The sequence below is a fragment of the Myxocyprinus asiaticus genome, chromosome 31, assembly GCF_019703515.2.
Source record: "Myxocyprinus asiaticus isolate MX2 ecotype Aquarium Trade chromosome 31, UBuf_Myxa_2, whole genome shotgun sequence".
NCBI lineage: Eukaryota > Metazoa > Chordata > Actinopteri > Cypriniformes > Catostomidae > Myxocyprinus > Myxocyprinus asiaticus.
This window is the reverse complement of record NC_059374.1, coordinates 11,207,818-11,229,526: the sequence shown is the minus strand read 5'-3', so window position 1 is coordinate 11,229,526 and position 21,709 is coordinate 11,207,818. Positions and strand designations below refer to the sequence as shown.

Sequence of the window (21,709 nt, the reverse complement as noted above, 5' to 3'; positions counted from 1 at the left end):
AACATGACTCGTATTACACATAGCTAACTGATATTGGCATTATAATCATGCTATATAGCCAGAGGGGAACTGGCTCCCCCAGCTGAGCCTGGTTTCTCACAAGGTTATTTCTTGTCTTTCCTAACTAACATCTTATGGAATATTAGGTTTCTTGGCACAGTTGCCTTTGGCTTGCTCACTGGGGACCTAAATACAAATACATTTTAAGTCATGATTTTCAATGACGTTTTCCAATTAAACTCAATAAGGACTTTAAGACACTTAAGACATTACAGTATGATTATCTGTAAAGCTGCTTTGATTCAAATACATCACATAATATTGTGGCAACAGAGAAGTAAAGCATTTAGACAATACAAAATGTTGGATTTATTTCCATATCATTGAACATAACCCTATTATTGACCTACTTCCCTCTGCTCTAATTTTAATTGCTGGTCAATGTGTAACACTCAATTTGTTTGCATCACATCATCTGTGCATGTGCCTGCCATTGACTGTACTAAAAAAGTATCTCAACGTGATCATACTGCGCATGCGTCCAACGTTCATATTCGCTCGCAGTCAAAAGAGCATACTTTGAAAAGCAATGTGGTCGACCGGCCACGATCCAATATGGAACACAGGAAAACAAAGGCCGTCTCTCGTCTGAAAGGATGCGTCCTCCGGAGGTCGCGTCCTTTGAAGGCTGCAGTATACAGAGTGTCTTCCTTTAAACAAGCCTCGTTTAAACGAGATGGCCTTCGTAGGACGAACGGAAATGGAATGTAACATGGTTACTATGAGAGCACGCCACTCTTTAACAAGCACGAGCGCTTTGAGTGAGAAGGGAACAAAGTCCCTCTGGAAGGTAATGCATGAGGTTCATTTTAGGAGAGTTATAATGATGTAAAGAGAAAAGAAAATAGATTTTACAGGTGTACTTTTAGTCTAATACTTTATTTTAATTATAAATTAATATAATTATACATATTATATACTCTGCACCAATCAACTGATGTACTTCAACTTGGGAATTAACATTCCTTGCGTTTAAACATCATATTTACGGGCAAATTGCCGTTATTTTATTTTAGACATTTCCATTGAAGCAAAGAATTGTGGGTAGTGAGAGCCCACGAAGGATACACCTCATGCATCCTCCAAATTCCCGTGAAAGAAGGTCGCATTCGAAGGCTGCATTTGAAGTGTCCTACTCGCTTTTCTGAAACGAGACAGCCTCAATGATGTATGCGGCTGACAAATGTGACCTGCGGAGGACGCATCCTTCCAAATGAGACACAGCCAAAGTATACCCAGGCCTTAAGCTGCCGGCTCGTTAGTTTTACCAGTTGTGTTGCCTGTACAGTGGGAGCGCTGACTGCCCCCTACTGCTTTAAGGTGGTACATCAAGCTTGAATTTCTCCAATGGCAGGAACATTCCTTATTACGAAATTACATACTGATCGGGGGCATAATTCTGCAGCTATTCTTTATAGTTACACTTTAAGAAGAGCAGGTTTGAACAAAATCTTCTATTTTTGTCGACTAAAATTTTCAGAGTAAAATTTACTAAAATGATTGAATGACATGTTATGTCTAAATTGTTATGAAACGTTAACTAAATTGAAAGGACATTTTCTTCAAAAGACAAAAAATATGACTGAAATACAAATTATGAAACTTGACGCTGACTGAGTCCAGCGCACTTGCCTGCATCCACCCAGGTGTTCGAGGGGTATATACTTGTCTGTACTGTATCAAACGCTTCTACACTCATTCTCAAATTTTCATATGGCGAGGAGTAATTATTGACATATGTGCATGCTGTTAACCTGGGCTTACCTGAGTAGATTGAATAACAGTCAAGTCGTTGATGCGAGCAAACCCCGCCCCCATGGGGGCTCTTAGGCCAGCTGTTCCAAACGTCATCCTGGAGCACAACCGCCTTCTCAGTTCTACCACATGGCCCTCTCGCACCAGAGTCTCAATCTGCTCCCGTGTATGCCGATTCTAATGACAAAAACACACTACAGTGTTCATGTGAAATATGGCACTAGTTAAATAGGTTGATGTTTAAAATGTTTGGAACAGCAAATTAAAAACTACTACTGTTTCTGCAGTATATAGTAGGGGTGGGGAATTTAAAAGAAAATTAATTTACAAATCACGATTCTTGAGACAATTTTTAAATTGTCTCTTCCTGAGGAAAAATGACACATTTAGCTCAATATGCTAATGCATTGATAGATATTTGAAGCAGAGTTCCACACCAGGGCTCGACAATAAGGACTGCCCGATGGCCTGGGGCCAGTGTGAGAAAGATTCGGGCCAGCTGCTAGAACAGTCACTTGCAAGTTCGGGCCAGTGCTGCGTTTATAACATTAGTGCAAGAAAACAACAAATGAGAGAGCACAACAATTACACTGAGCGAACCAAGTATTCTAACCGACGAGCGAGTGCGATTCTATTTAGCTCGCAAAGATGCACGAGCGCATAATATACTGGACGCGCCAAGGCACGGTCGTGTGCACGCACAAGATCCATGTCTCTCCGTGCATATGTCTCATCATCATCTCTCTCCGTGCAGTATAGACTGTTTAATGTGCATGCGCTCTCAATAAGGCACAGAGGCCTAATATCTTCCTACTGTATATTACACATCACAACCGATTTGGTAGCAAGTCTCTTCTCAGGGATTCATATGTTTATTACATTCAGCCAATAATCACATCTTTAACTCAGTGATTAAATCTTTGATCCTGTGTGTGAATACACTACACATGGCCAAAAGTTGCATGACAGCATGATTAAATGGGTGACCGAAAACCCATCATCTGCACAACAGAACTCTTCACTTAAAAACTCATGTGTAAATGGCAGGACGGCTGAGGTTAATATGATGTATTTATGAATTTATATCTGTAAAGCACTTATATGGGATTACATAAGGCATAAATTATATCTTGCAAATTCTAAATGTGATTCAGTTTGGGGAGAGACATTGTCTTAAAAACATAATATATGTAAAAAAATAATTATCTTTGGACACATTTTTTAAGCAATGATGGTAAAAACAGCTATTTGTAATTTTTGTGTTGGGGTCAGTGAAAATTTTGGCAGGGCCAGTAAAAATCTTTAGTACTGCTGTTATGTACAAACTCACAGCATTCAATAACACATTTTAAGACAGTCACTGTTAGACATCAAATCCTTTGCTGTAGGTAATGTTCCTGTTATTATGCGTTGTGCTGTGAAGAGTATTTTCAGGAGTCATTCTGCAGATTCTGTCCGACATTGCCTTAACAAAACGTTGCAGTAAAAAAGGCTCATCAAACTGTTGGATGCCGTGAACTACATGTTGGGCATAACTACATGTTATTATTTATTATACAACAGTTAGTTCCGGTCCTCGAATCTGATTGTACAAGAGGCATTCCAAGGGTGCTGATAGCTCAGACTATCAGCACTGGGACGCTTTAATGTTTGGATCACTCCGCTTGTGTTTGTGGTATACCAAACTAACGTGTAAGAGCAGTGCAGATCAGACCATGTGAGCGAAGCGGCGTGACACTCCGCTCAATAACCCGCTCCATGCGTGTGTGCTCCGCTCAGCCGCTCACGGCCCAAGCAGACGCTCCGCTCAAGTACCGCTCGTGCTCACCAGTAAAAAAGCATTCGCTCAAATCCCGCTCCGACATTCAATTTCTCTGTAGTATCCTTGGTTCCAAACAGGTACACGGGGATAGCTACAGTGGCCCAAGCAACTGCCCCTATGCCCACATGGGCTTATTGCCCCTCTGGGTGAAATATAGACTAGGCCTATAGGCCGATATTTATTAAATTATCAAATGATTAGTAATGTACACATCTGAAATTGTGATTTTATTGTTGTGTTTTTGTATATAAAATCTCGCTGTTTATTTTGGACTGGTTTACAACTGCTGTTAGATAATTAGGTCAACCAGACTTTCGTTATCATTTGTAATCAGTCAAATATTTCTCTGTTAGCACATTATGTCATTGAACATCTTCAAATAATGCCTTAAAAAAATTCCAGTTCTAAATTACTAAGAAGTCATCAAACACACCTCTACAAGTGATAAAACATATGTGCGTTGGCATGGAAACTCGCATACATGCAAATTTGCACTTTCCAGTTTAAACTGGACCCGAATGATACAACCGACCCAGAAAACCACAATCTTTTCAACTTTCAAGTTTGTTCGAGTCGTTTATGTCAATAATGAAAACATGGACTGGTACCAGGAAAAGTATTGCAGGTAAAAGTAAAATTCATAAATGTTTTTCAGTTGTCTCCACAAAATGATTATACTGTAGATTTGATACATTAATAGGTTTCTGATTTAATGCTATCAGACTTTGGGTCTGTAAATTAAAATGAGCAATTTATCATCCTAATTTTGTGTTCAGTTTTAAAGGGTGTATTAAGTTATCCAGAAAACAGCAGTGAATGTTTTTCTCTTTTTCAGTGTTGTTGCTTTATTAATATTCCCTACAATTTTATTTGCACGAATCATATGCAATCTAAAGGACTGTGATTATATAATAATTATTATATTAGTAGATACCATGTGCCCCCTTTGCTTTTCCTTTATATTTTTAAAAGCATTATAAAGTGAATCTGGACTTTATATGCATCAAGCGATCATGTCTTTTGCATGCTCTATTTATATGTACAGCAGGGTTTAACCATGGATTTAACAAATAAAAAATATATGCCCTGCATAAAGTGAGATTTTGTCCATTATATATATATATATATATATATATATATATATTCAATGAAATCATGTTTAATGATCCTAAAACAAATACAAATTATTTAATTCACAAATTAAATTGCCTTTGTTTAAGAAAAGTTTTTTCTAATGTACAATCATTTATAGGTTTTTCTCTGCACATGAATGCAGCAAGCGATGTCGGAAGATGTTATCTGCAACCACTAATCTAGAATAATTTTTTTTTACGTTTCACTTCTCATTAAGGTGTGGATTTGGCTTTGGGAAACTGACAAGCAGTTATGAGCCACTTTATCCCGAAGCAGATATCGAAAGCAAAAGGCGGTCGATTAAGTGAGATAATTCTGCTATGAAATTCTCTATGCGAGAGAGGAAACCTTTACTAATCAAATGCTCAATTGTACTGTACTGATCTGCAAGATCATACGTTTATTAGTTTTGATGCAGGGATTATTTTTGTGTGTGTTCGCCAGGATTCAAGGAAAAATGCTTTGCCAACATACAGTATTATTAATCTTACATATTCAATTGAGGGTACTCTAACGTTTGCAACCCTGCAGAACCGGGCTCGCATCTAGCTGGAAGCTGCACTGACATGATGGCAAAACAACAAGATACATTACTTATCTATTAATTTATTATCGAATAATAGTGTAGTCTACTACCTCACCTTTTGCTGCGCTACCATGTGCGTGTAACACATCCTCGTGCTCTCTGGCAATGTGACACGTACGATTCCAAAAGGAATATTTGCTCATTTCATGGTCTCTCCACAGTCCCTTTCGATTTCCTCGTTCTTAGCTTTGATTTAATACTTTGCATTTATTTAGGTTATAAGGTTTGCAACTTCACTAAAACAATGTTAGAGCTCCATAACCTCAGGCCTATAGCTTATTCGCAGATTCCCAAACCAGCATATCACGAAGAGCATTCTGGGTTGAGCGAGCGGAGCGGAGTCTTCAAAAAGGCGCTCTCCACTCAGGTGAAATTGTCACCGCTCCGCTATCGCTCTGCTCACATGCTCTGGTGCAGATGCGCAAGAGCAGCTAGATGTGTGAATTTTCATTCATCCCTGTGACATTAAAGATTTGAGCCAGCGGGTGGCGATAAAAGACAGTCTTGTGTGTGCTATGAGCGAGCTGATCAGACGTTAGAAAAATGCATTGTCAGTCAGTGCGCGAGTTTCTTTTAAGTTATCCGGAAATGTCTCATTCCATGATCACTTGGATTACTACTACTCTATAGCTGAGAAAGTGTTAAACAGCTTCAGCATTACTGCCAATCACAGCTGAGAGTCACAACAGACTGAGTAAACAAGCAAATCCCTAAATGCTTAACATTTTAATAATTTGATTAGTATCTAAAAACACTAAACACTAAAAAAAAAAAAAAAAAAGTGCACGATAACTGTTAGGCTACTATTTATTATATTTGGCAACTTCCCAACTCCATGGTTTGTCATTTCCCGATATTTACGATCATCGTCTGTCAGACTGTTGCAATCAGCATTGTGGTATTTGTCAGATATCATTAATATCCAAATACACGGTCATATCGCCCATCCCTACTTAAACTTTTTTTGGCAAGATAAAAGTTGATTAACATATTTAAATATATCGTAACATCCAATCACAATACTTACAGAATCATAATACTTTAAAAATCTTAATTTAGCCTACAGTGCATTCTGAAAGTATTCAGACCCCTTAATGTTAGAATAAGGTTGCAAAATGCTTTCAATTATTAATTTTTTTTTTCACATCAATCGACACTCTATACCCCATAATGACAAAGCAAACCTCAGATTTTTTTTATTAAATTTTTTGCAAATTTACTAAAGAAAAAATTTAATATCACATTGAAATAAGTATTCAGACCCTTTGCTATGACACTTGAAATTTAGCTCAGGTGCATCCCATTTCTCTGGATCATCTTTGAGATGTTTATGCACTTTGATTGGAGTCCACCTGTGGCAAATTCAATTGATTGGACATGATTTGGAAAGGCACACACCTGTCTATATAAGGTCTCACAAATGAAAATGCGTATCAGAGCAAAAACCAAGCCATGAGGTCAAAGGAACTGCCTGCAGAGCTCAGAGACAGGATTCTGTCGAGGCACAGATCTGGGAAAGGTTACAAAAAAATTTCAGCTGCATTGAAGGTTTCCAAGAGCACAGTGGCCTTCATATTTCTTAAACGGAAGTTTGGAACAACCAGGACTATTTCTAGAGCTGGCCGACCAGCAAAACTGAGCAATCGGGGGAGAAGGGCCTTGGTAAGAGAGGTGACCAAGAACCCGATGGTCACTCTGGTTGAGCTCGAGATATGTGTGGAGATGGGAGAAACTTGCAGAAGGACAACCATCACTGCAGCACTCCACCGATCTGGTTTGCCAGACGGAAGCCTCTCCTCAGTGCAAGACATGCAAAAGCACCTAAAGGACTCTCAGACTGTGAGAAACAAGATTATCTGGTCTTATGAAACAAAGACTGAACTGTTTGGCCTCAATTCAAAGCGTCATGTCTGGAGGAAACCAGGCACCACTCATCACCTGCGCAATACCATCCCAACATAGTGGTGGTAGCCTCATGCTGTGGGGATGTTTTTCAGCGGCAGTGACTGGGGGACTGGTCAGGGTTGAAGGAAAGCTGAACACAGCAAAATACAGAGATATCCTTAATGAAAACTGGTCCAGAGCACTCAGGACCTCAGACTAGGCCGAATGTTCACCTTCCAACAGGAAAATGCCCCTAAGCACACAGCCAAGTCAAGTCAAATACAATTGTGCAGAATTAGCTGCAAAATAAAGAGTATTTTGGTGAGGCTTGCTTCTATTTCACAAATTTGTTCAATTTTATTAACTGGTTAGTGCAGTGACCCCTTCTGGAAATGTCACTAGGTGGCGACAAATGAGGGTCTTATGTGCTATGTGTAAGTCAGTGAATCATTCTGAGTCATTCATGACCGAAATCTACCAAGAGACTTTATAAAGTTTAAGCATTAAAAGAACAAAGCAGATCTATAGTCTTCCTCTAGTCTGAGCATTATTTTTCAACCAAAAAGACTATTATTGTTTCAATAACGTCCTTACCTTCTCTTTATTAAAACTTGCATGGCTACAAATCTACTGACTTCAGTATAAGAATTATAAACAAAGCAGATCTACTGTATTATTTTCCTACAGTAGCCTATTTAAACTGCTGAGCATGGCTTTTATCAGAAAACATCACAATAATAGACAAATAATACTAATTTTGAGTTTCAATAATGTTCTTTCATCATTGTAAAGCACATTTCACGAGTCGAGGCGTCAACGCTCCGTACAACGCCAGCGCCGCATTGCCCTCCACTTGACAAGAGTTGCAGAAAGCATCACAGAGGGCCGATTTTACGAGTTTGTCACGTAAAAAAAGTGGGAAGTGTGCACAACATTGAAAACGTATTTGGAAGAGAGAAAAAAATCTTGCAGTTGCTTTGATAGCAGAAAGTAATAGAAGGACTCGTTTGTGTTTAGGTCCAAGCGTTTTCTTGTTGAATTTAAATGAGTTCAATAACTGGGGTCTCTGATATTCGTAAATAAGGTCATATTTAATTAAAAGTAATTATGAGACATTCAATGTCTCTTCACAAATTTGGACAGTTTTTAAATATTTCTTGTTGCTTAGTACACTCAAAGACATTATTGGTGAAGCAAAAACATGTGTGTGAAAAACATTTTGGTGTAAAGTGGCGTCACTTCATAGACTTCAATGTATTCTGCAGCACTGATGCGAGTCATGTGAAAAACCTTTAACGCGTATAAATATCACTCACTTTTGCACATTAATCATTGCTCTTCACAATCACAAAAGTGACCGATTATGGTTTCAAAATGGCGAATTTCTCCGAAAGGTGAGGAGTTTGGATCCCTGAAATTTTTTTTTTTTCTTTATGCATTTATTTATTTTGTGGAATTTGATAATTTTCCACTGCACACCTGACAATCTTTCACGGCACACTAGTGTACCACGGCACAGTGGTTGGGAAACACTGGCTTAGGGACAACTCTGTGAACGTCCTTGAGTGGCCCAGCCAGAGTCCGGACTTGAACCCAATCGAACATCTCTGGAGAGACCTGAAAATGGCTGTCCACCGACAGTCCCCATCCAACCTGACAGAGCTTGAGAGGATCTGCAGAGAAGAATAGCAGAAAATCCTCAAATCCAGGTGTGCAAAGCTTGTCGCATCAGGCACAAAAAAACTTGAGGCTGTAATCGCTGTCAAAGGTGCTTCAACCAAGTACTGAGTTGAGGGTCTGAATACTTATGTCAATGTAATATTTCAGTTTTTTCTTTTTAATAAATTTGCAAATTTATCAAAAATATTATTTTTGCTTTGTCATTATGGGGTATGGAGTGTAGATTGATGTGAAAAAAACAAAAATTTAAAGCATTTTAGCATAATGAACGAATGTTACATTTACATAGCGCTTTTTCTAACACTACACTCAAAGCACTTTACACAGTGAACAGGGGACTCTCCTCCACCACCACCAGTGTGCAGCATCCACATGGATAATGTGACGGCAGCCACAGTGCACCAGTATGCTCACCGCACACCAGCTATTGGTGGAGAGGAGACAGTAGAGATATAGAGCCAATTAATGGATGGGGATTATTAGGAAGCTATGATTGAGAAGGACCAATGGGGGGAATTTGGCCAGGACACTGGGGTTACACCCCTACTCTTTTTATGAAAAGTGCCCTGGGATTTTTAATGACCACAGAGAGTCAGGACCTCGGTTTAACGTCTCATCCAAAAGAAAGTGCCTTTTTACAGTATAGTGTCCCCGTCACTATACTGGGGCATTAAGACCCACACAGACCACAGGGTGAGCACCCCCTGCTGGCCTCCCTAACAGCTCTTCCAGCAGCAACCTTAGTTTTCCCCCAGGAGGTCTCCCATCCAGGTACTGGTCAGGCTCAACCCAAGCCCCATAAGGCTGCAACATAAAAAAATGTGAAAAAATTGAAGGGGTCTGAATACTTTCTGAATGCACTGTATATCGAATCGGAGTGTGCATCGGATGTACACTTGCCTACAGTTTATTGTCCATAATCCACCATTGTGAGAGTGAGGGCATGCAGGAGAGAGAGAACGCAAGCGAGAGATGCCAGTTTACAGCTTTCTTCATTCCTTCTATGTTTTATTTCATGCTGACTGTATTATTTTACTTTTTGACAAATCATTCCTTGACTAAAATAATATAAAATATAGTGATCCAAAATCATACAGATACATGTAAAATGTATAATTTATTTATATACAAGATGTTATATTGAGTTTTATTTTGCCATTAAGCTAAAGAATTCTTTCTTCACTAAATAATTCACTGAGGTGATATTGTTGTAACTCAGGAGACTGCACACAGTGGCAATGATAATTTAGTGGCTGATTCAAATATTCAGTTATTACATGTAGGTTGTTAAAAAGACCAGTGTTGTTTTATGGTCGCATGAGGGTGCTATGTGCCCATGGTTTTCTCATCTCTGCACCCAGAAACGCAACCCAGGTTGGATCAATGTTTAAAGATACTAAAACATAATAAATCAAAACATTAATGTATGCATTATGCATTGTATTAAACTTATGAACATATATAAAAATGACAGAAACAGAATGAAGATGTATTGTATTAATATCTTATTTAAGAATAACAAGTATTATTATTTTGCAAGTAATGTACATGCAATTTAAAAGTACAAATGTGACGAAGTCATTTCAGTAACAACTCCATCACTCTCTCCGACACTCAGTATACGCAAGCGTCCGAATTCACTCAATTCCTTCACTCCTTGCTTATATAGTGCACTCACTGCCATTCACTATATAGGAAATAGTGAATGAGTGAACGATTTCGGACACAGCATCTATTTCCAATGTGACGAATGAAGTAATTACAGAATTTTATACATCTCTAACTCATTCGAATAGACTGCCAAAAGTTAAGACATTTTTACATCAATTTTAAATAAAAATGCTAAACAGATCAACCATTTTAATCTTCAAGATAATATGAAATTTCAAAAACAAATGTGATAATTTTGCATACTACTGCTGGAAACATTTGTACTGTGGAATAATGCCTCCAGGTTCAAACAATACTCTTCTCAATATAATAAGCAAGATTTCTTATTTGGAGGGATTTCTAAGGTCAAACAGTATTCTGGGACGCTCTTTGCCAATGCAAATGTTGAGTTACTGATCAGATCAAATATCAATAATGTTTGTACAAGCCCTGACACAAAAGAAGTGACCTAAAGAGGGCATCACCGAACACTCTTCCCACCATCTGCTTTAGTGTGCCAGGATCTGTAATGAGTCAGTGGTAATGCATCTAATCATAGATTGTTCAATAGTCCTTTTTTCCGTTGCTGAGAGCTTATCTCTGTGGCATAGACAGAACAGGCTTCTGATAAATCCCTATATTTAAGCTAAGTCACACAAATATGTGAGCAAACTTAAGTATGTCTAAATAGCATTACATATAGGCCCACAATCAGAAAAAAAGTATGTCAACTTGACCACACCAGCAGGGGTAAAGTGCCACTTTGTCTATTTTTGCTGAGCTAATGACTTTTTATTACGACTGCCATCCTGACAGATGGTTGATCTGTAGTGCACTACTATAACATCAGTCTTCCAGTGCCGGCTGAATTTGACATTTACAGGAGGAGGTTAGCCAGACCCATGAAAAGCTGCAAACAGTACAGGTACAATCTTAAATAAACAGCACTTTACATAATTTTATTATACAAAAATTGTTTGTAAATTGAAAGCACCAAAAATAGCTAGATGGCATGGCCTACCATATATGTAATTCTCAACATTAAAAGCACAGGTCTCTTGACATTTCAAATCTCTCTCTACAGTTCTTCAGCACTACTGACCTATAGAGAGAGGGGCTTATCACCCTGGCAATGCCCTAAGGCACTTGTGAAAAATGTTGCATATGGAGGATGTCTTCAAAAATAATGACATAAATAGTTTTCATTTAATCACTTAATGTCACACAAAGTCCAGTAAACATAAAAAAAAGCTAAATCAATATTCGGTGTGACCACCTTTCCTTTAAAAAAGACCAATTCTCCTAGGTACACCTGGACACTTCTATCTATTTAAGCTGTCTCTTTATGTAATCTCAGACAGACACAATGTTCAGTGGGGGGCTTTGTGGGGGCCATGACATCTGTTGCATCTGTTCTTCTATTCTAATCATTTCTATTTGCAAAAGTAATGTTTGGGAGTCTAACATTTATATATCCTATTGACACACTAAAGCTGAAGATATAAATACCCATCTTAAGACAAATGCTTTTGTGAAACATCTTATGTGCTGAAGTCATTTAGACAGTACTGTACAACAGGAAAAGATGTGATATTGTTGGTCACGGTAATATGTTTTCTTTGACATGGACCATGGGCGATACCATGTTGTTTTGGACAAGCAACCTGGCAACACCATGTGTTTGGACCATCTGCACTAGGGCTACCCCCGACCAAAGATTTTCCTAGTCGACTAGTAGGCGTTAGTTCAAGCCATTAGTCAACTAGTTGTCGCATGTTTATGATATTAATTTAATTACTTAAATATTTTTTAACCATCAGAAAATGGTTTGAGTTTGGGGGTGAGAAAGAATGTTATAAGTAACATTGCAAACACTGTTCTCCATTACAGAGAAATACTATGCCGTAATAATGAGCCTTTAAAATATACATTTTACAAGCGCACGCACGAAACGAGCCACAGGGACACTGGCAAAAGCTGAAATGATTCTGAATGTGTCAGAAAAACCAGCAAGGAGACTGTCTGATCATTTTGTTAATTTATAGAGAGAAATGCACATTAGTGTTTTGCCGACAGACAATGATCTCTGGATCGACGATGGTCAAAGTGATCACCAATAGCTAATGCCTTTGACGATGTTAAGACTATATTTGGCTTGTTATCCCATTAATGTATTAAATTATTATTATTAGGCTATTATTAAAATCTAATTAATATTACAAATAATTTGCCCATAGACACACAGACACGCACTTGAAGAAACATTTTATTATATCATTAAGAACAGATGACAGAAAAGCCGTCTATACGCATGTATGACACGCTGTTTCTAATTATTATTTTTACATTTCTAATTGTTTTTATGTCTTCATTTGTGTAAGTAATTTTCCATCTGCATGTTTAGACGGAGACTTGCCTGATGGTAAATGGAAGGTTACTTATAATTCTTTGGATCACTTCATTATTTTAATTTCTTTTTCATTTTGCTTGGAGTGCAGTTTGAATTTAAAAATGTATTTGATTTAAGTTTTTCGTTTTTTAAATAAATAAATTTTCAATGCAAAATCACTAAAGCAAGAATATTCACCGATCCTTCAGCCCAGGGGTTATATATATATATCTCGTGAACAAAACTAATTTATTTCACACACATTATGTATTTTCTCGGACAAAAAAATACATGACCGGTAGAGAATGCACCGATGAAGTAGGTTCTTTGCCAGGGAAATGTTGTCCTTTACAACTGTTGTAAGCCATCTTTCAAAGAGTTGAACACCACACATTTTAATTGCAATTTTTTTCCAGTTTCTTTTGAATTTTTAGTTAAAATAAATAAAAAAGTTCAAAGTTTGAAATCAAGGTGTCTTGCTTTATTGTGTGGCTTAACCCTAACACTGCTTAATGAAAATTATCCCATATTACCACTTAGCATGCAACCAGTGGTAATACCGCTGTTCGTCAGATTCCTGTGGAGTTTTTTTTTTTTCTGCGACCAACTGACCAATCAAAACTTGGTCGACCAAGACTCGTCATCAACTAAGGTTTGGTCGACTATTAGGAGGCAGCGCTAATCTGCGCTACAACAGTAGCACCATAGTATTAGTTGATTTATCCTAGAGTACCATGTAAATACAATGGTACATGAATATGGTTATCATTTAGCAGCGCTTAACAATAAGGATGGCCGAAGGCACAGGCCACAGAGCCAGCATGAGTGTGTGTTGGAATAGTCATTTGCCAATGGTCTAGCAGGCTAACATAAGTCAAAATTATAAACAAATCAGGTTTTGGACAGTATTTAATAATTTTTTAGCAAGTGTGCGTATGATTTAGGGCTGCAACTAACATTTTGATAATCGACTAATCTAATGATTATTAGAACGATTATTTGACTATTCGGGCAATTATTGCAATGATTAATCATTAGCTTTTAACCGACTATTCAGCTTGTACCTTGACTTAAAAGGTTGTAATAAACATGCTTACTAATTATAAAGAGGACAACATTTTTGTAAAATTCCTCTAAATGACATTCATTGAATTAAAGGAAAAAATCCTGTTGTAATCAAGTGTTGTGTCTTGTTTTCCATTTAAATCCTTAAAACAAGATATATTTATCTGGGAAACAACACATATTTAGATTAGCTTTCAGAGAATGTATCTTAAATATAAGTGTATGTTGTGTAAGTGTATTTTTTTGACTTGTTTATTCATCTGCCAGTGCAGTAAAGTCAAAATATAATTATATTCAAGATCTATTCTCTGAAAGCAAGTCTAAACATGTTGTTTCTGGTAATTGTATCTTGTTTTAATGATTTTTAGATATTTTAAAATATAAAAATACTTATTATATTCAATATTCTCTAATAACACATTTTTCTTCTGCAGTAGAGCTCCTAAAGTAAATGTACTTTATTTTAAAGGAGTTTTAGATATTTTTATTGGAAAACAAGCCAAAACAACAACAAATAATACTAGTATTTTGTTGCAGTGTATAATGAGGCAAAGACTGCCCTCTCTCACCTTTTTGTTCACATCGATCTCTCAAAAATCTCAAAAATCTAATCTCTCTTCTTAAGAGCTGCATATCGCCGATTTTCTTCACGATAAGATACACACCGCAACACATATGTATTACGATTCACTACGTGGCGAACTATCATTTTAAAAATCTAGCTGCAGATTTTCTCTCATCATGATGGTGCCGCGGATGGCTGCCTCGGTGTGGAGCTCCTCAGTTCTTTTGTTGTTTTTGTTTGTCCTGTGTTTAGTAATCTTTTTCCAGTCAGTTTTAACAGAGATGAACTGCTGAACATTCGACAGCATATACCAGACAATCTTTTCCCGGTTTACGAATATTCAGACGTTTTGCTAGACATTTAAGTTGGAGGCGCAGCTCTGCTGTTCAAGAGACGCAGGTGAGGGAGACAAGCCGATGCACTGGTCAAACTCCGTCAGCCTGGATTTCGAACAGCGCTGCCGAGTATTCACTTAGCGAATCTCCGCTCTCTTCCTAATAAAACGGACAAACTACATCTCCTCACACACACAAACAAGGACTTTTCAACCTCTGCTGCCTTGGGCTTCACAGAAACCTGGCTGAGTGAAGCCATTCCGGACAGCACGTTACATCTGCCGGGCTTCCAGCTGTTCAGAGCGGATCGCATCGCGGAGTTAATGGGGAAAACTAGAGGCAGTGGAACATGCTTTTATATCATTGAAAACTGGTGTACAGATGTAACAACGTTAAAGAGGATGTGCTGTCCTAATTTGGAAGCGCTCTTTATTAACTGTAAGCCTTTCTACTCACCGCGGGAGTTTTCCTCATTTATTCTGGTGTGTATATTGAACCAAACGCATGTTTGAACACAGCGCAGCAACAGCTGGCTGATCAAATCACAGACACGGAACAACAATACCCGGACTCAGTTATTATTATTCTTGGGATTTAAACAAAGCAAATCTCACATGTGAGCTGCCCAAATACAAACAGCACATCACATGCCCAACCAGAGACAGGAACATACTGGATCATTGTTACACAACAATAAAGGATGCAAATCGCTCTGTCCCTAGAGCAGCTTTGGGACTCTCTGATCACTGTCTGGTTCATCTTCTTCCAACCTACTGGCAGAAATTCAAATCAACCAAGCCAGTAGTATGGACTGTAAAGAGATGGACCAATGAAGCAGAGCGGGAACTACAAGCCTGCTTTGACTGCACTGATTGGAGTGTTTTTGAGGCTGCACCCGCAGACCTGGACGAGCTCACAGATACGGTTATACCATATATCAGTTTCTGTGAGGATATGTGCATTCCTACTAGGACTTATTTAAAGTTCAACAACGACAAACCGTGGTTTACAGCAGAGCTCAGGCAGCTTCGTCAAGCCAAAGAGGATGCTTACAGGGGTGGGGATAAAGTCTTGTACAATCAGGCCAGGATCACACTGAACAGGGAAATCAGAGTGGCTAAAAGAAGATACTCTGAGAAGCTGAATAACAAGTTTCAGCTAACGACCCTGCATCAGTGTGGAGTGGCATGAAACAACTCACAAATTACAGGACTCCTACCCCCAAACCTGTAGGGAACCAACAACTGGCTAACGACCTGAATGTGTTCTACTGCAGATTTGAAAGGCCCAATCTCACACACACTCTGACCTTTACTTCACACAAACACCAACACCTCCTGCAACCCCCCTCCTGCTACTCAACCTGCACTTAAGAGCTGTGAAGATGATGTGAGCCACGTCTTTTGGAAACAAAAGACGAGGAAGGCTTCAGGCCCAGATGGCGTCTCACCAGCGTGTATTCGATCCTGTGCCAACCAGCTGGCCCCCCTCTTCACACAGATCTTCAATAGATCACTGGAGAAGTGTTAATTCCCATGCTGCTTCAAACGCTCAATCATTATTTCTGTCCCAAAGAAACCAAAAACCACAGGACTTAATGACTACAGACCTGTTGCCCTGACATCTGTGGTCATGAAATCATTTGAGAGACTGGTGTTGGCCCACTTGAAGAACATCACTGGACCCTTTCTAGATCCCCTTCAATTTGCTTATCAAGCAAACAGGTCTGTGGATGATGCAGTCAACACAGGATTGCATCATATCCTGCAACATCTGGACAGACCAGGGACATATGCAAGGATCCTTTTTGTGGACTTCAGTTCGGCTTTCAACACCATCATCCCAGCTATTCTCCAGATTAAATTACACCAACTCTCTGTTCCCATGTCTATCTGTCAGTGGATTACCAGCTTTCTGATGGACAGGCAGCAGCTTGTGAGACAGGGGAAACTCACTTCTAGCACCTGTACAGTCAGCACTGGTGCCCCCCAGGGATGTGTGCTCTCCCCACTACTCTTCTCCCTCTACACCAATGACTGCATCGCCAAGGACCCCTCTGTCAAGCTCCTGAAGTTTGCAGACGACACCATTGTCATCGGCCTCATCCGAGATGACGATGAGTCTGCTTACAGAAAGGAGGTTGAACAGCTGGCTGTCTGGTGCAGTCAAAACAACCTTGAGCTGAACATGGCGGAGATCATTGTGGACTTTAGGAGAAACACCCCAACACTGACCCCCTCACCATTCTAAACAGCACTGTGGCAGCAGTGGTGTCATTCAGGTTCCTGGGCACTACCATCTCAAAGGCCCAGAAGAGGTTGTACCAGTTGAGGAAATTCAACCCGCCACAGGCGCTGCTGATACAGTTTTACTCAGCAGTCATTGAGTCTGTCCTCTGCACTTCAATAACTGTCTGGTTTGGTTTAGCTACGAAATCAGACATCAGAAGACTACAAAGGACAGTTCGGACTGCTGAGAGGATTATTGGTTGCCCCCTCTTCAAGAACTATACTCTTCCAGAGTGAGGAAAAAGCTGGAAAAAAATCACTCTGGACCCCACTCACCCTGCCCACTATCTTTTTGAACTGTTGCCTTCTGGCCGACGCTTCAGAGCTCTGAGCACCAGAACCATCAGGCACAGGAACAGTTTTTTCCCTCAGGCTATCTATCTCACGAACAGTTAAATTGCCCCATTGAGCAATAACTATGTGCAATACACCGTTTAGTCTTTCTTATATTTATCCAACACAACCAACCTCTTCTGCCATTTCATTCCTCTGAAAAAAAGAAAAGAAATTTGCACTATAAATAACAGATTTGTATTTGCACTGTACATAACAGATTGTGTTAGATTTGCAGTACCCATGTGTATGTATGTATGTGTGTGTCTGTACGTATGTGTATTATTTTTTATTATTATCTATGTCTTGCTGCTGTTTTTGTATTGTTGTACACTGGAAGCTCCTGTCACCAAGACAAATTCCTTGTATGTTTAAGCAGACTTGGCAATAAAGCTGATTCTGTTTCTGCAGCAAGTGCGCACGAGGGACGAGCATCCCCACACCAGAGTGTGCTTTAGCCGGGTGCAGTCTCAATCTCTCCCCCTTCACGCGACTCATAGAATCGCCGCTGAATGCACAGAGAAATGCCAGTTTCTGAGTTTATACTTATTTACATGACTTGCTTCCTTATTATTTGAACTTTAATAAAGGATGCATTAAAGATATAACGGCGCTCTGACATGCAAGTTTTGCTTAAGGGAACGGCAGCTCCGGCTCCGCTGTATTTCACAATGAGAGTGCTTCTATATTTAGTTATTTGGTATTTTTGTATAATTCCCTCATACTTTGCGATCTACATCACCTGAAGCTGTTTGGAAAGTTTATAGTGCATCTGGACTGTAAGCTGTGTTTTCTTCCACTCCTCAGTCAGGCGCGAGCTGCGGTGCTCATCTTGCGTGCCATCATTAGTTTCATATCTGATCTCATGCTGTGTTAATTGAGATCAAATTACTATTCGACAACAATTTGTTTTTGTTTTTTTGTCGACATCGTCGATAACGTCGACTAATCGTTTCAGCCCTAATCACAAATGCAATAAAATTACAAAATGAGCATTTGCCATTTCTAAATTGAGATTTTAATTTATAGGCAGATTGTACAGCCCTAAGATGAATTTACAGAAATAGTTTTGTTGATTGTATTTGTTTTTTTTTTTTTTTGTAAGGACAATGTACACATTTAAATGAAAAATGTAGATACACATTTATGATGTATAAATATGTTTTATCACAATAAAAATATGTTTGCTAAATATAAAATGTCTCATGTTGAATAGTGAAAACAGAGCAATTCAAAATCTTAACTACGGTGTTGACTGAGCCAAAAAACAAATCCATTTTGTTGAGCATGGCTGGGTTTGGGATTGTCCCTCTAGATTTTTCTCGTACCGCCAGAATTATTATTATTTTTTTTATTTTTTTTACAGTTTGTACATTTATTTATTTTCATAACAAAAATGCCATAGGTTGTTGTTTTAAAGTATTTACTAATTATGTTAGGGACAAGCATGCATGGTTTAACCTTTGGTCACCATGGTCTTATTACAAATACCACTGTTAAAACTATGGACACTGCAGAAGAACTATGGTAAATTTTATTTTCATATTTTCAAATATGCAATATTGGTAATAGCACCAAATCATGCAATACAATAACAATAATATCACTATTATCATTAACTTCATTACTTATCCTGTACATATACAGTATATATTTTTTTATTAAAGGTGCACTAGTGCTGGGCGATAAAACGATCTCGTTATTTATCGTGATAAAATCCAAGATATCGATGATAAGCTTTTGAGTAATTTTCTATATTTAGCCGGTGTTCTACATCTAGACGATCAGGAGCATGTTGTTAGTTTTATTAATCAGCATGTTATGAGCCTTTAATAATAAACAAATAGATTTCTGTTAATTTTGTGAAATAAATCAGGTGTCATCATCTCTGGCATGGATAACAAGACAATAAAATTTGTAAAAGGTTTATAGCCTAGTCTTTCTCACTTTAATGAAAAAATAAAAATGGTCCATTCAGACTTTTATATTTTCTAAATTTTCTCTCAGGGCATACACCTGAACCCCCACATAGTTTCATTCCTCAGTCACAAGTGCTTCTATGCCCCCATACTTGCTGTCTGAATGTAACGAATTATAACAATTTGAATATAAAAAATTATATTCTGTCATTATGCTTCAAAACGAACAGATGATCTTTTAACATTCATATCCAACAGCACTTGATTGATAAAATCAATAAAATATTTTAATATTTTGGTACAAGATCCCTCAAACACCATTGCTTTGGCTGTCTCTGGGCCCCCAATGCAGTTTTTTATAGTCCATTTTGACTGTTTAGTATTTTTTTTCCTCTTCTTTTCATCTGCCAATGTGAAAAAATAAAAAATAAAAATTGCAATGTGCAAATGTATATCGTGATAAATATCGATATCAAATGATATGAAAAAAAATATCGTGATAATATTTTTGGCCATTTCGCCCAGCCCTATGGTGCACTCATTTTTTCCTCATTAAAGTTTAACTCCTAAAAACATAAATTGTAATTTTGCAATACATGTAGGAAATCAAGACCACTCACATAAAAAATTAAGACTCCAGTCATATCAGTAACCTTATAAATGCTGTTTTATTTTACATGGAGAGGGTCCGCACATGGGGGCTGCCATGTTAGAATCACATGACCAGCCGAATGCCACTCACTTAATCTCAGTAACCTTCCGGTTATTTGACACTTTCACTCATTGATTAAAGTAATCATGACTGACTGTGAATACTAAATTTCTACAAAGGCATCTGAAACTGAAAACTATTGATTTTAAATGATGCTGCATCCTTGCCGCTAGGTGTCAGTGTAAGTCAAAGATGACACAATGACAAACGTTACTGAGTGCACCTTTAAGGACAGAAACTAAAAAAAAAAAAAAAAATGACCGGTTCTATGCTGTAAAAATTTTAAGTTGAGAAAACGCAAAATATCAAAGCAACAGGCTGCAAGAGATACCGTAGGGAAAGATCCACCAATTTAATAACTCAGTTGGCACTGCAATGCAGTAACATGCTATGCTTTATTGTGGTATACATATATTTTATATGTCAATATAAAAGCATGCACATAATTTCTAAGCTAGTGCCTTTTTTTAGAAATTTATCAGCACAGGCATGTTGTGACAAAAATATCTTTGCAATATGTAAATACAATAGAAATTCACAGAGACCTTATGTAAAACAGCTCACAGTGGCGATGATTGGTAACCATGTTAATGTTAATGTTTAAAACAAGTTGCATTCTCACCTTATCCCAGGTAATCCATTGACTGACCGCTTTGTCCAGGATCAGGTCCCCAGTGCTGCCGAGACATTCGGAGTTTGCGTTGAGGTCTCCGTTAGACCCCATTCCTCAATTCCGGCTACTTCCTACCGGTGCGACTGAATGTTGTTTCGCTCAGCGTGCTCGGAAATTAACGATTAACTAAGTGACGTCACGGATTAAACCATTCAAATGGGTCAAAGACGAAAGCAAGAGATGAGACTGAAACAGATCTACAGTCTTCATAGACTCAACCCATTACAATGCGTGCGTATCAAAATAAGAAAACTATTGCTTCGCGTCAATTTATCCTGGTCCATAAACCAAATCGAATGAAATACGAACACGCTGTAGCTGTCTAATATTGTGTTTTGTTCACTTTAACCACACTTCCTCTCAAAACGCAGCTGGTGAGCCTCATGCAGTTAGCATTGGCTGTGGATTTGGCCAAAGTGCGTTTAGCGCCGACCGGAGTTCCGTTATGATCGCATCACGTCATAAACACGTCTGCGATGGGAATGTTTTTGGTACTGAAGCAAAGAATTTCGCTGCGGATTTACATCACTAACAAACTGCTGTAACCATCAAACTAGTAGCTAAACAGAAGGGACAACTCAGGAATGGGTTGGGCATTAAATGAGGGATTCTGGGAAACTGAGTTTTTTTGTTTTGTTTTTTAAACAGCGCTTGAAATGCAAGGCTGTACACAGGGTCCTTATGCAATGTACTGCAGCTCATTAAGTACTCGGCAGGGGATTTTTGTGGAAGTTATTTCTATAATGTATTCCAGTGTATCACCAATTCTTTTTATTGAATATTGATGAACCAATATAATTTGTGTGAAAAGAAATTCAAAATTACCACTTCAGGGTGCACCATTTCCTGTTAATTTTAA

General features: G+C 38.3%; 1 protein-coding gene across 1 annotated transcript in view; it reads right to left on the bottom strand.

Moving 5' to 3' along the window:
• The window catches only part of LOC127421993 (glucose 1,6-bisphosphate synthase-like), a 56,144-nt gene extending 34,671 nt beyond the window's left edge, over window positions 1–21,473 (bottom strand). Inside the window, exons 1-2 of the mRNA XM_051665287.1 lie at window positions 20,800–21,473; window positions 1,825–1,992 (exon numbers count right to left, since the gene is read on the bottom strand). Of these exons, the coding sequence (XP_051521247.1) occupies window positions 1,825–1,992; window positions 20,800–20,901 (270 nt within the window). The 5' untranslated portion in view covers window positions 20,902–21,473. The remainder of the gene's footprint in view (window positions 1–1,824; window positions 1,993–20,799) is intronic.
• Between the last annotated feature and the right edge of the window lie 236 nt (window positions 21,474–21,709).